Source organism: Nansenia antarctica (genome assembly GCF_963989245.1).
Source record: "Nansenia antarctica genome assembly, chromosome: 6".
NCBI classification, from domain to species: domain Eukaryota; kingdom Metazoa; phylum Chordata; class Actinopteri; order Argentiniformes; family Microstomatidae; genus Nansenia; species Nansenia antarctica.
This window is the reverse complement of record NC_137676.1, coordinates 48,279,402-48,294,708: the sequence shown is the minus strand read 5'-3', so window position 1 is coordinate 48,294,708 and position 15,307 is coordinate 48,279,402. Positions and strand designations below refer to the sequence as shown.

The following is a 15,307-nucleotide window of genomic DNA, read 5'->3' as shown; positions in this document are numbered from 1 at the left end:
AAATGAGGACATTTGTGTTACTCTACTGCTCTTGTAAGCACCACCATAAACATAATGAACACGATATTGATATCAAATAAACCCTGAGAGGAACTGTGTAATCCACACTATAATCAACCATTGAAATATGAACATTGAGTAAATGGTAAGAGCTAAGAGATTCTGTAGTGAAAGAAAAAACATCTAATAAGTAATTTATTATAACTAACGACAATAATAAATGGTATCCGTTGCAAAGTCCTTGGTAGAAATGTTATGGGGATAAAAAAATGTAAGTCCAAATAGATGTAAAGTATTGGTGTGTTTAATACAATACACATGTTCCTTGCCACATCATTACGATAATAGCAAGACCATTGAAAACTTTAGAACATACAGGGTTGAGATTGTGAAATGAGCATCAGTGCAAACACTCTCTATCCAATGCTGTAATGGGGGAGGGGGGGTCTACTGCAAAGAGTAGCAAATTAAGTTAAAGAAAAACTAACATTAATTTAACAGTACTGGCCCACTAAATTAAAGACACTATTTTTGGTACTAGTGAGAAATAGTGGGGCAGACAAATCAGAAATGTATAAAGTAATGTATTGTAGGCCTATGAATATCTCCTCAAGGCCAATGCTTTACATGTCTAACATATACAGTACATTGACACAAGCGTAAATATCAATAATGATTAGGAAACAAAACAAAAAGGTAAATGAACAATAAGAGCAGACCTGTTGTGCACAAACGTCATTATTACATTAACAATACAACATGACCAACTAAACATAGTGACAATTACTGCATACAAAAGAAAACTCAACTTTGACTATATCATACATATTCCAAATGACATTTATGTATTTTGTACACGGTATGTTAAGAAAGAATTTCAAACAAAGTCTTTCTTTGAACTATAAAAACCAAATAACAACAATTATTTACATATCTGAATTAATATCAAACTCCAAACCCCCAACTTTAATGTCCTAACGTAAAACTATAATTGTGTCTAAATCTGTTGCACATTCCTTAAATAAAATGTGTCAGTCTATGACCTTGCTGGCTCAAGTCTGTGTGATATTAAGACTTGGATGTGAACTAGAAAAGGACTTGGAACTAGACTGTTCATATCGTGACTGCTTTGACCAGGTGACTGTATAAATTCAAAAATATACACATCTAAAAACACACAATTTTATCAAAAATGTGTTAAATGAATACAATGATACTACTGAACAAGTGAACTCTTGGAAAACAGCACATTGATCATATCTTTTAAATATCTACAACAATTTTGGTAAAGAGGAACATAATAAAATGTTTATCTTATATGAGGAAAGGAAAACTGAATTAATGGAATTACCTACAGTATGAAAAGAAAATATGATAAAGAAGGGGTAGAGTGATGCAAGTTTTTGAGGAAAGAACATGGATGTGAACACAACTGGAGAGGGTGCATGAGATGGCAGGCATACTACAGCCACATAATAAATACAAAAAAGTAGCTTGAATAAATAAAATTACAATCCCATTTTGCTGAATCCTTCAGGAATAAATAATTCAGTAATGACTTTCTATTCAGGTACTTTCAGGGATGTAAGGATTATTCAAAATTCCTTCCAAATGAACCAAACTTCTAGGTATTCATGCATGGTTTAATGCACAAAATTAATCTTCATTAATTCTACAAATGATTTGAGCCAATTAATCATAACATTTGTGATTTAATTGAACCTTCCGAATTGACAACCTTATTACCTTTAAGTCAAATACCAGACTAGAAAGTGGGACCTTTCCCTTTTACATGCCTCACTTAAGCATTTGCCCATCATTGCCATCAAGCACAGGGACATACATAAACATACTGTACACAAACATACTGTACAGCCCTAAAGGAGACCGTGGGTTAGCTACATAACCTAAGTCTATTCTTAACAACCACTCAAACTATCATCAATATGACCCATTTTAATTTCCAATTGTATAAATATTTTATTCCTGCATGTAAGTTAAACTGTATGTTTCAATGACCGGTTAATATTGGTTATCAAAGTTAAGTGAAGATAGCAATTCATGGAGCCATAGTTTTTCTTTGCTCTGGACTGTGAATGACATCATAGAGAAACAATGCCTATTCAGTATATTCATAACAAAGTATGAATAAACATGAAATAATAGTACAAAAGCATTCTGGTTAAAAAAAACGTGGTCTGTAGGTGGCCAGGTAAGAGGCATTTGAAATGAGTACATGAACGGATAAGTGAAGATGAGACACCAGATGAAAAAACAGTAAACATAGCAAGAAATATATATAAATCTGTCAATCAGGCTTTCTTAAAGCAGTCACGTCCTTCAAGTCCTCTTTGATTCAATCCATCTGCCACCATGGAATATTTCCCTCTAAAAATCTTCCTCCAGCCACTTTTCCAGAATATCTCACAGTAGAAGCTTGCCATTTCGGTGTATTTTCAGAATTTTTCCTAGTCTCTGTTTTGCTGTTGCAAGTCCTTTCTTTGGACGTTTCCCTGAGAAACGGAGGTAGAGGGAGGCATTGGGTAAGAATAGAGTGTGTAACATCACATGTGTCATATTGGTATGTAGCAGTTTGTTTATGTGTGCTTACCATGCCCAGCTACAGTGGCTCCTGGGCTTGCTAGCCCAGCGGGGGACGGAGCCGAGGGGGAATAAGTGCTGCTGTTCTGAGGGGAGAGGGAGGGCCGTCTGGAGGTGAGAAAGACCCCGGGGGCCATGGCCGCACTCCCTCTGGGACCCCCAGGGCCAAAGGGGCCTGGTCCTGCTGTGTACTCATGGTCCAGCAGGCTGGCCGAATAGCACTCTATCCGCCTCTCTGGGCTGGAGTCAGCTGGAGGCTCTGGGGGTGGAGATGGGGAAGGTGGGGATGGATCTGTCTGAGGTGGAGGCTGTGGGGCAGGAGGGGGGGCAGTTGGGCGCTTTTTGGTGTACTTCCTCTTGGTAGGTTTCTGGAGCTCCTGAATTAACCCAAGGTAGAAGTGTCAAGAGAACAAATCAACAGTTGATAAAGAAATATTGTTTTCTTTTGCCATGTACCCAATAGGGGTGGGACAAAATATTGATACGGCGATTATCGTATCGTGGCCTCTTGCGATACAATTATCGTTTCACGTTGCAAAATATCGATATATACAGTATATATTTGGGTTTTTTTAATGGCAGAAAGCAGGGAAAAACAAATACAAAATGCACCTCTAGCCTACAAGCCTAAAAGTCTGGGACCATTATATTTTAAAGCAAGGCTTCCTTTTAACTCCCCGAGGGCTACGTCTATTACCAAGTCTATCACAGGTTTATCTGCAAGGACCTTCGCCCGTACAGTGTAGTTGAAAAAGAAGGTTTCCCCCGAATGCTGCAAACACTGGAACCAAGATATGAAATACTGTCTCGAAAATATTTCACTGAAATGGCTATTCCAGCGTTGTATGTAGTCCTTCCTTTAAACATTTTAACTCCTGCTTTATGGGCAGTTCAGCCTCTAGGCACTTTATTTTGTATGAATGATTGCAGGCACACATGGACAAGTTCCAGTCAGTGCCTGTGTATGTTATTAGACACACTAATCTAAGAGTAAGAAAGATGTAGACTAGGCCTAATTTATTGTTTGTTTCATTGTTCACAACCGGTGACAACAAAGTAAATGAATAAAAAAAACATAATTCCTGCTTTTTGCCTTTATATTATAACTATTTTATATATTTTTTCAGTTAACACAGATATTGTGATGTATCGTTGATGAATTGTCTTACACGCTGTACCGTGATAACATCGGTATCGGGGGCAAATTTCGTGAGTTACCCTGCGATTCCCACCCCTAGTACCCAATGAGACAACAGATACAGTCCAGAGGAGCATGCACCGCCGTCAAAACTGTACTTGTACTGCTGTCACTCCACACACTGTCCCTTTCTCTCACCTGTTGTGCCAGTTTGGCAGCAGCTGCAGCAAGGCCAGTCTCCACCGATGCCACCCTGGCCCCTTCCCTCACTGGGCGCTCCTGCTTGGGGAGGGTGGGAGTCACCCGTGCTGAAGAAGCAAGGGAGATGTTAATCCAATGAAAATGTTCACCGTGTTCAAAATTCCTCTAAAAGACTGTCACTTTGATTTGAGAGAAGACGGAGTTCAGTACCTTTGGGGCTCCAAGGTGTGTCAGCCAGGTTTTTCTTCCTTTTCATCTTGGCCTTGTTTGCATGGTCCTCCTCATCAGACTCTAATGAGGGGTAGACTGAGAGACAGTGTTTGATTACAAGCTTGAGAAGACATCAGTAGGTCATTAACAAAGTATCTACCTGAGTAGTTAATCTATTATTTAGTGTGATTGGGAGTTATTCTCTTATCAACAATAAGCATGTGCTTATTGTAACTCACCATACTCTGAGTCTTTAAAACAGGTGCCAAGTGTTTCCTGCTCGTCTGGACTCTCCTCGTCACTAAGGTGACGGGCGGGGCGCTTGATTGGCCGTTTCCCAGGGCGCTGGAAGGGCGTCTTCTTTTCAGGGGTCGCTCTACTCTTCTTGGCTCCTTCTGTGACCCACACAGCCCGCCCGCCTTTCTCTTTGACCACTGCCAAACCCTCAGACAGGCCTCCCGAGATAGAGAGGGGGGAAGAAGAAGAGGACGAGGACGAGGACGAAGAGGAGGGAGGGTTGGCCATGGAAAGCATGCCCTGGATGGCGTCCCGAGTGCTTGGAGAGGCTGGGGCTTCCTCACTGGGTGAAGGAGAGATATGCATGAACAGTAAAAAAAATAATTAATGTCAAACATTTGGGGGAGAGCTGTTGAAAAAACTCTGTAAATGACACAAGTGCCTGAGCTTATTTTAAACAGTATCTTCATAAAAGCTCCAAGTGGCACGTCCTCCCAACTTAACCTGAATGCCACATTTTCATTGGTATTCAGATGGCAAGGAATATTTCAAATAATTGACTTGAGTTCAAGCAGATAAGATTGGCGTAGGATAATATTATGGGTCTTGACGGAATGATGGCTGATTTGGCAGTTGAAGTGTAGCTACCTGAGAGCAGAGTCGAGGCCTGCCACCTGTTTGCTGGCCTTCAGCAGGTCCAAGATGCCTCCAGCTCCACCCTTCACCCCATGGACATTCAGGGTCTCCTCATCTGTGGTATAGTCCTCCTATACCCCCAGGTACATATAGAATTTACATTTACATTTTTTACATTTAACGCGTTTATCCAAAGCGACTCAGAACAAATACATGTTGTAAGTGAATCATCTATCCATCAGTCATCACAAGAAAAATATCACAGCTCATTTCACATGCCACATCTACTTAAAAAAAAACACAAGCATGTTGGGTCTTGCTCATCAAAATGGCAAAACAAATGTATGTCTTGATGACATCTCTACATGGATGTCAGCCCACCACCTCAAGCTCAATCTTAATAAGACTGAGCTACTCCCTGGGAAAGCTTGCCCTCTCCAAGAGTTCTCCATCACAGTGTCACAAGTCTCCTCCCTGACAGCCAAGAACCTTTGAGTGATCCTGGACTGCCTACACATCGCAGCGACAACACGCTCCTGCAGATTCTTCCTCTACAACATCAGAAGGATACGTCCATTCCTCACCAAAGAAGCAACGCTGACCCAGTCACTGGTCATCTCCCGCCTTGACTACTGCAATGCACTCCTGGCCAGGCTCCCCGTCTCCGCCATCAGACCTCTGCAGCTCATCCAGAATGCTGCCGCCCGTGTTCAACCTCCCCAAATTATCTCATGTTACGCCCCTCCTTCGCACCCTTCACTGGCTCCCGATAGCAGCTCGCATTAGATTCAAGAGCCTGGTTCTCGCCTACCAGACAGCAAAAGAGACAGCCCCTGCCTACCTGAAAGCAATGGTCACCCCCCAAACTTCAGCCCGTTCACTCCGCTGGCCGACTGGCCCCACCACCTCTACGCCAACGCGGCAGTCACACTGCCCAGTTACGTCTCTTCACTACACTGGCTCCCCGCTGGTGGAACGAGCTTCCCGCGGCTGTCAGAACTGCAGAGTCACTCTCTATCTTAAGGCACATCTCTTCAGGCTACACCTTAACAGACATCTACTACCCCCCTGCACTGTCTTCAGAGACACCTGCTTCCCCCCCATACTGTTCCTCCTGAGATTTCTACGACCCCCTTGTACTGTTTCTCCACTATCTACTAAAGAAGAAAACAAAAAAACATCTTTCTTCTTCTAGCACGACGACTGCCAATGGCCGCTGGCCTGAGCTAGATTACTTTTCCTGCTATGACTGGGGGATTGAGGATTCACCTACTTAGTCAAATGTATTGATTGTAAGTCGCTTTGGAATAAGGCGTCTGCTAAATGCCAAAAATGTAAATGTAACATCCTGACCTGATTAATGCTGTATGCTGAAATGTATTGTTATTTCATAAACAGATAGCCTCTATTTTCCACCAACAATGATTATCTTTTGTACATGATCTCACCTCAATGTCAAAGTCCACCTCTCCTGGCTCCCTGATGCGATTGGGGTCAGAGCAGGGCTTAGCCCGAGGCAGCTTCCTTGGAAGACCTACACAGAACATAGCAGGAAGCTTACAGTTTGTTCTCTACTGCACCGCACTAGATCATATCTAATTCATTAATTTACCCAAAGGACTCTTCAAAATGGATTTATTGCTTTTATTAATTTAACCTGAAGGGGAAGAGAAGACCCACTGGTATGAAAAGTGCCTGTGACTAAGCAGAGAGCAGAAAATAAATAGGCTTATAAAACAAGTGTTCCTCAACTACATTTCTACTGTGTAACAGGATCACTCACCACTTAGTTTCTTCTTGCTGGATCCTGTAGACTTGCGGCGTGGAGGTGGTGTTTCATCAATCTGCAGTTCGTCTTCAGACTCAAAGTCTGAGAGAGCGGATTCTTCCATACCGTGACGCTTGAAGTGAGAGGCACATCCTGCACCGTTACTGCTGCCTGAGCGGCCCCCCTTCTTCCTACAATCGGCAAAATAAGGAACTATATAAACCAGTGGAAGACAAAGTAAAAATTATACAAATTTGAGAAAAAAGGTATAGTTATCAGCTTCTTCAAACCCAAGTCTTACCCCTGTATTTTGCCATTGGTCAGCACCAGTTTCAGTTTGCTCTTCTTCAGTTTCCCTTCAAACTCCTCCAAAGGTAGCTCTAACTGGAGATGGAGAGAAATTGCACTCATTTGACGAGAAGTAAAACAACTGTAGGCAACCAAGGCAAGGGACAAAGTCATGACGTAAATCAATAGTTTGTGTAAATCAATAGTTAGTATAAGGCACAATTCACAAAGTATCTTAATAGCTTTTGCACACTGCACAGTTATTTCTATACTAAGCCACTCAACATAGCTGTATCCTTGCAAATACATTTACATGGTTTCTATCAATTAATTGAAGAGTACAGAGAAATAATGCGAAGCCAGGACCTGAATAAAAAAAAAGGACTGTGATCAGGTATACCTTGTTTTTGTTTTTGGACTTGCCAAGTTGGAATTTCTTCAGTGTGTGTTTGGTGTGAATCTCTAGCAGGTCCAGCTCCCCTGCCTCTGCCTTCAGTAGGCCCTTTTGGCCCTTCTTCTTCTTGGTTCCTGGGGGGCCTAGGCCCCCTACTCCATCCTTGGGTTTAGGGCCTCTCTTTTTGCCCGGGGGACGGCCTGGGCTCTGTGACGTGGTTAGAGGTGCTTTGGGGAGGGGAGAGGGGAAGCCCGGTGCTCCAGGGAAAGCAGTCCCAGAACGACCTACGTTTTGCTGGAAGATGTCCTATGCCAGAAAGCAGTGGAGAGAAAGTCCTTAGAATGTCTACTTGCATTCTTCTGAGTTGTTTTGTCTAAACATATGGACAGAGTAATCAATATCCCATGCTTACCTCAACCAGACGGATCTCTTTGGCCAGGTCCTTCACCAGCTGCGGTGTCTTAATGGTTTCTGGAATCTCCACCTCGTGGTCAGATATCGCCTGAGGGATACAACCACAATGTCTATCAAAACCACAGCATCTACAAAGTACCCAAGATTCATTGAGACAAACTATCATGAATCCACTTACCTCTTTGCGTGTCCAGGTGCGGAAAGCGTTGTTGAGGGCTTTAGCTCCATGGACAAGGTAGGTAGCAGGGTGTCTGCGGTTCTCTCTCAGACCTGCAGTCATGTTTACCAAGAGAGGCAATCTTTAAAGAATCTGTGCATTGCTTCTTTTTCCCTCCCAAAAATGTATCCATATGAAATGTCAATGAGTATATATTATATATATATATACAGTGAGGCTTGAAAGTATGTGAACCCCTATCATATATATATATATCATTTTTTTTACCATGAAATCTTTTTTTAATCAGAACCAGTCATTTTTATCTGACATAACAGGTTTATATTGACCAATTCCATATGTTGGTTTAGAGGGAATCATGCGTGTAGTAGGAAAACTAAATTGTCAAAAAGAATGTGTGCAGGTGCAAAAATAAGTGAACCCCAAGTTGCCTTGGTTAAATCAAGTAGGTAGCAACAGCACACTCCTGCAGATTCTTCCTTTACAACATCAGAACAATATGACCATTCCTCACCAGAGAAGCAGCGCAACTCCTGACCCAATCACTGGTCATCTCCCGCCTCGACTACTGCAATGCACTCCTGGCCGGGCTCCCCGCCTCCTCCATCAGACCTCTGCAGCTCATCCAGAATGCTGCTGCCCGTCTGGTGTTTAATCTCCCCAAATGTTCTCATGTCACCCCCCTCCTTCACACCCTTCACTGGCTCCCTATAGCAGCTCGCATCAGATTCAAGACCCTGGTGCTTGCCTACCAGGCAGCAAAAGGGACAGCCCCTACATACTTGCAGGCAATGGTCACCCCCCCAAACATCAGCCCGTGCACTCCGCTCCTCCACCTCTGCTGGCCGACTGGTCCCACCACCTCTACGCCAACACGGCAGACGCGCTGCCCGGTCACGTCTCTTCACTACACTGGCTCCCCACTGGTGGAATGCGCTGCCCACGGCTGTCAGAACTGCAGAGTCACTACCCATCTTCCATCAGAGACTGAAGACCCATCTCTTCAGGATACACCTTAACTGCTCCTCCTGAGACATTACCACCCCCCAGCACTGCGTCTCCTGAGACACCTGCTTTTCCCCTATACTGTGCCTCCTAAGACTTCTGCTGCCCCCCTTGTACTGTCTCTTCAGTGGCCCCCTTGTACTGTCTCTCCAGACGTGTCTATAAAAAAATATTTTTTTAATTCACAACGACTGTCAGTGGCCCCTGGCCTGAGGTAGATTACTCTTCCTGCTAGAATTGGTGAATTGATGATTCACTTCCTTAGTATGTATTCCTTAGTATTCTTAATACTAAGTATTCCTTAGTATTCCCAAATGTATTGATTGTAAAGTCGCTTTGGAATAAGGTGTCTGCTAAATGCCAAAAAATGTAAATGTAAAAAAGACTGATTAATGGCTATATGAGACGTTTACTCCAAGTTATCGCTGCTAATGGAGGTGCCACAAGCTATTGATTGAAGAGATTCACTTATTTTTGCACCTGCACTAATTTCTTTATAATTTAGTTTTCCTACTACACGCATGATTCCCTCTAAACCAACATATGGAATTGGTAAATATAAACCTGTTATGTCAGATAAAAAAGACTGGTTCTGATTAATAAATAAAGATTCCATGGTAAAAACAAAAGAAATCTATGATTGCACAAGGGATTCACATACGTTCAAGCATTACTGTATATATATATATATATATATATATATATATATATATATATATATATATATATATATATATATATATGGGATGCATGGGTATATTTGTCACTGGCATGGACTGAGGACTTTGTCAGGATAAAGAGAAAAGATATTTGTCATTTTGGGGTATTGTGTGTGGATTGATGCCAATTTGTATTTATTTAACCAATTTAAATTGAGTATTTAATTAATATAATATACTATAACACAACAAAATGTGGAAAAAGTGAAGCAGCTTTAGGTGTGCACCTATTTTTCCTCTGGCCACTAATACCAGGAATCCAGGGATATGGCCTTGTTTGATAGTTGAAGTTGACCTGAGCAGGCAATTCAGAGTTCCTAGCAAGTAACCCTACATCTAAATGTATCATGCTAGCTAGCAAGCTACCTGACCTAGTAAATCTAGCCACATCTTGAATACCTACATTTTCTCACATTTATGCTACAGCAACAAATAAAAGAAACGGATGACTCAACAACATGATTTAAGAAAGATTTGTCGGATGAAACTATGTTGTCAATGCACAGATACTTTTAAGTGATAATGATTCATCAAGCTTCTTGACATATATTGGCATGAATGTAGTTCATAAGAGAGCAGAGGACTGAGTTTATGTAAAAATAAATTAATTAATTAGACTCACCTCTGAAGGTGTCGAGCAGGTGCTTGCCAACATACCAGCACACAGTCTCAAAGTTGGGGAATCTGAACAAGTCTGCTGTACTTAACCTTTTCTCTATTTCATACGCTCTATAGGGAAAGAAGGCAGACCATAGGAGAATGGTGATTGACAAAATGTCTAAGTCAAACTAAGAAAATTAAATGTGCCTGTAGTTTTTACATTGTTAATGCTGAAATGATTGCTATACAACGAAGGTCAGTTCAGAGATACTGAGTGAGTAGATGGGAGACTAACCGAAGCTGCATGTCAATGTTGAGGCTGTGCAGGAAATTCCCTCCGAATGCTATGCAGTCCACAGGAGTCAGAACAGCATGTATCCACCCTGAGAGACACGTGCAGATACACATGACCAACACACGTGTTTATGTCTGACTAGTCATGCCATACTGCCACATCACCAGTAACAATAATGCACCAGTCACACAATGTACAGGCCAGCCAAAGTACTAATCTTTGACGACGGCACGACAGCAGCACAACATCTGATGATGCGTTGTTGAATATACCTGTTGGGATAAAGAGGGTGTTTCCCTGCTTGACGGAGCACTTGTAGCACATGTCGACTTGGTCCCCGAAGAACATCTCATTCTGATTGGAGGAGGCGCTCCAGCGCTCAAACAAAGCCAGGTTGGCGGCTGTGGGAGAGATCAGGTAGAAAATCTTCTCACCCTGAAGGACACACACAGATAGGTAGATAGATAAGACACAGCATTTACAAAGATGATGAATATAACATCACAGGTATACAAATTGGTATCTTCAGATTTAGCAGGAAGTATGGCCAGTTCCAATTCTCCTTTGTACCAGTTCCTTCCTTACCCGCAGGACATGGTACCACACAGAGGTGCCTCCAAAGTCAATGTGGAAGTCTGTGTAGCTATCCTTTACTCCCATGAGGCAGTACTTCTGGACGTTGGGCCGCTCAAACACAGATTCCACAGGCCACAGGTTTTCCACCCATGACAGTTTCCTCACAATCTTCGGCGTTTCTACCAGGTTTGACAGCCTACGATATTTGATGTTATAATTAAAAAACTGATTCAAGGGGCTACATAGCTCACTTTGTAAAACATGTTTAGCTTGTATAACACACACCAGAATGTAAACAACTTGATTCTGTTTGCAGAAATAACATTGAAAATGATGGTGACGAGAACCGTGGCACAAGAGCAAACTGCGTAGACTACCTGGTCTCAGAAAACTCCAGGCTGATCACATTGAGCACCCGGTCTCTGTTGGGGCTGTTGTAGTACTCTGCAAAATCTCCCAATCGCATCTTTAGATCAGCTTGGCGGGACACGTCAATCACATCAATCTCTTTGTCCGCACCTACATTCAACACAGAATCATATCTGTCTTAAGCATGATGCAAGATACAAGATAACTCATATTATAGTGTATTTATCATCTCCATTTGTTTGTATGCATTTGTCCTGTAAAGTGCATTTACTGCATTGTATCGCATGTGTATAAAATGTGGTAAACGTTAGAAGATCAGGGATGACCCTTGTCTGTGGAGAGGGAGGTTTACCAATGTAATGCTCAACGTCATTGACTCCGAATGCTGCAGGGGGCAGGTTCATGCCCAGGCCATCCCTCCTGAGCACCATCACAGGAACACTGAAGGAGCGCTCCTCCAGAAATTCCACTGTCAGCTGGGCCCCAGAAGGCTTCAACAGCACTTCATCCGCACTATGACACAAAGAGACACATGGGGAGGAAGAGACTGATCAGAGTTGTGTGCATGAAGCTAAATGCTCTGTGTAAGAAAACATTGCGTTATCTTGGTGTATAATGTTTTGTTATTGTTCATTGTAGAAATAGGGGAAGCATCATCAATGTGAACATGTATAAGTAGCATCAACTGCTAGTAAAACAACAACTTCCATGCATTGGAGTGGATGTGGGAGGTTTACTTTGGGAAGTTGCGGCTGCGTAACTCTCGGACAAACTGTGGGCTGCCGGTTTTTACTGGTCGTCCAGCTTCTCTTCCCACACCTGCACCAGCATCAACCTGCTTGTTAGACCCACGCCGCTTCCGCACTGCAAAACAATCAAGACACAACAAGGACTGCTGAGAAGACTGCACCACTTTAGAGAGGCAAAGCAGAAGCCAAAAAGCTCAGAGGAATTTGGCATGTGTATTCATATGTTGAGACGTGCATATTCAAAAAGGTACAAATCATTTAAAAACGAAGAGTTCTCAGCCTTGACTGGAGGGAGTAAAATTCTATGGAAGTGACTTACTGACAGAGGGCCCATGGCTGACTTGACAGTTGGGACAGTGGTACAGATCAATCTCTGCTGCTTTATTTTCTTCCACTCCAACACAACTAAACACAAAAATGTACACATTTGCACAAATTCAGGTGCACACATTGATTTAACATGACTAACAATATAATAAAACGAATAAAAAAAAAGAAAATTACCTTCCATGAAACCAGTCTTGACAAATGTCACACTCAATCATAAACCGTGTGACATCATAGGGTAGTTTACACAAGCAGTACACTGGAACAGACGCCATACTGGGATTGTATGGGAAATAGCACTCCACCTGATATTATTATACTCTGACAAAAGACAGCACTACACTGAACATCTAATGTATTCTGAAGCCGCACAGAGCAGTAACAGGTGAACTGCTGATCTGTCACTTCACTGGGTATAGGTGCCTGTCACACATGGCACACAGCATTCACAATGGTTGGGGACCTGTTGAAAAAAAAGAGAAAAAAGAACAAGAGTTGTTTTACTATCGGGATATCCACCTCAAACAACAGCCAGACTACCTGGCTTGTTATGGGACCTAGCAAGCTAGCAACCTCACCTGACTAGATAAATGTAACAGACACTGGCTGTGTTCGGAATAGCATACAAGCGTACTAGTCATACTGTGTATGACATAGATTTGAGTATGTAGTGCGTTCACACTGCATAGTTTGTGAAATTTGAGTACGCGAGAAATGTAGTAGGCTATGTATACTAGATTCACAAAGATGTCGGCGTAAGTGAGGTTACTTTTCATACTCAACACTCAAGCTCACGATTAAAAAAGTTTTTTGCACAGATTTGAGTGTGCGGATGCTGCTTTTTTGCACTCTATTGATACTCTTCAGCTCCAGCACCTCAGCTAAGTCTGATCACTGATGAGCAGTGGTATTTTCACTATATTGGGAATTTACACGGTGAAATGCATTCTTAGACATGTCTACGTCGTCATGATTACAAAGATGCCATTTGAAATGCATCCAAGTTTATTTGTGTCTTACACACACACACACACACTTTCACGAATGGTCCCAGTATTGTAGCTTCAGAAGGAACAACTGCTAAGACAACAATATAGTAAGCTAGTTACTTCAAATATCTAGCCCCCAAATCATTTTACAATTTGTTTAGCTATTATGTTCCTAGGGCTGGGTATCGCCACTGATTTCCCAAAACGATTTGATTCCGATTCACAGCTCCCGATTCGATTCACGATTCGATTCCGATTCGATTTAGTTACAATATCAATTTTGCTTGAATATGAAAGAGATTCTCAGAACTAATGCTATAAATCGTTCAAGGAACCCTATAACATGTAGCATTGTTAAACATATCAATGTTTACATTAAGAATTGACTCCAAAGCAGTTACATGAATGTACTTTTTATTGGAACATAAATTAACATCATTGACCAACATTTTGCTAAATCAGACACTAAAAAAGTGCTTTTTAACGTGCTTTACTGCAGCCGGTGTAAGTAAAGGGACTACAAACATAGCCTACCGGTAAACAAGACATCACATATCCCTCAGGACTGTCTCAAATAGCTTGTGGTTCTAGTACACTGACGAGGCTTCGAAAGCCAGCATTTTCGACAACGCTGTACGGGCGTATATCCTTGCAAATAACATTTGCTACAGCCTCTGTAATTTGTTGGGCACGCAGAGAATTTGATTGGAATTTTTGCAACCAAACGCCTTTATCAGCGAGGCTTGTTTCGGATCCGCTTTTCCATGTTTCACGTCAGGGTGGTGCCTCAATAAGTGGTTCCGTAGATTTGTGGTGTTTCCACTAAATTTAACCTCCACTGCGCACAGCTTGCATATGGCTTTGCTTTTGTCCTGCTCATCTCTATCGTCACAATTTTTAAATCCAAAATGCACCCAGACGTCTGCCTTTAAGCCTGGTGGTGACTTGAGTGTCCCTGCCATCGCCATGTTTTTAGATTTTACAATGTTGAGACCTCTCGTTGCGTGAGATATGACAAATTCTTGTAGCGCGAGATCTCGTTGCGGGTTGAAGCTGCAAGCAGGAAAAGGCATGAAAGATCGATCTCGGGATTTATGAATCGATAATCGCTCATTTAATGAAGATCGATTCAGAATCGGGAAATCGATTTTTTTAACCCAGCCCTATATGTTCCAACGTTTCTGTCGAGCCCCGCAGTAAATGTATCTAAATAACATAACGTAGCTAGCTAACGTTAGCCTACAAAAGTGGAAAACAAACATCAGATCAGATATATAAACTGGTTATTTTGATAACCATATCTGGCCACATTTTGGGAATATACATGGTTACTTTCTTGCCTGAAAACATATTATAAAATGACATGTTAACACTTGTAGAATGAAGTAGAAGGCGCACACTCTAGTTCCAGATGCAAAAGTATATTTTAATTTGTCAATTAAAATACACTTTTGCATCTGGAACTAGTGTGCGGCTTCTACTTCAATCTATCGTATTCTGCTCCGTCGCCAGCACCTCGCCCAAGTTTTCTGCGTTGTGCGTTCTCTTCTTTTTCAATTAAACACTTGTAGAGCCAAAATTACAACAGCTTTTAGCCCATAAAACAAATGCAG

General features: G+C 42.0%; 1 protein-coding gene across 1 annotated transcript; it reads right to left on the bottom strand.

Annotated features, from left to right (window-relative positions):
- Nucleotides 1-228: 228 nt before the first annotated feature.
- Nucleotides 229-12,980, bottom strand: phf8 (PHD finger protein 8; the record flags this gene model as incomplete). The annotated part of the gene is made up of 21 exons (XM_080535147.1): nt 229-2,513; nt 2,612-2,978; nt 3,938-4,047; nt 4,151-4,246; nt 4,390-4,730; nt 5,036-5,154; nt 6,472-6,557; nt 6,807-6,982; nt 7,093-7,175; nt 7,480-7,779; nt 7,886-7,975; nt 8,066-8,157; nt 10,412-10,518; nt 10,685-10,772; nt 10,957-11,119; nt 11,270-11,456; nt 11,638-11,779; nt 11,982-12,142; nt 12,367-12,493; nt 12,698-12,783; nt 12,883-12,980. 21 exons carry the CDS (start codon nt 12,978-12,980, stop codon nt 2,425-2,427), a joined length of 3,108 nt encoding a protein of 1,035 aa, XP_080391273.1. The 3' UTR covers nt 229-2,424.
- Nucleotides 12,981-15,307: the final 2,327 nt, after the last annotated feature.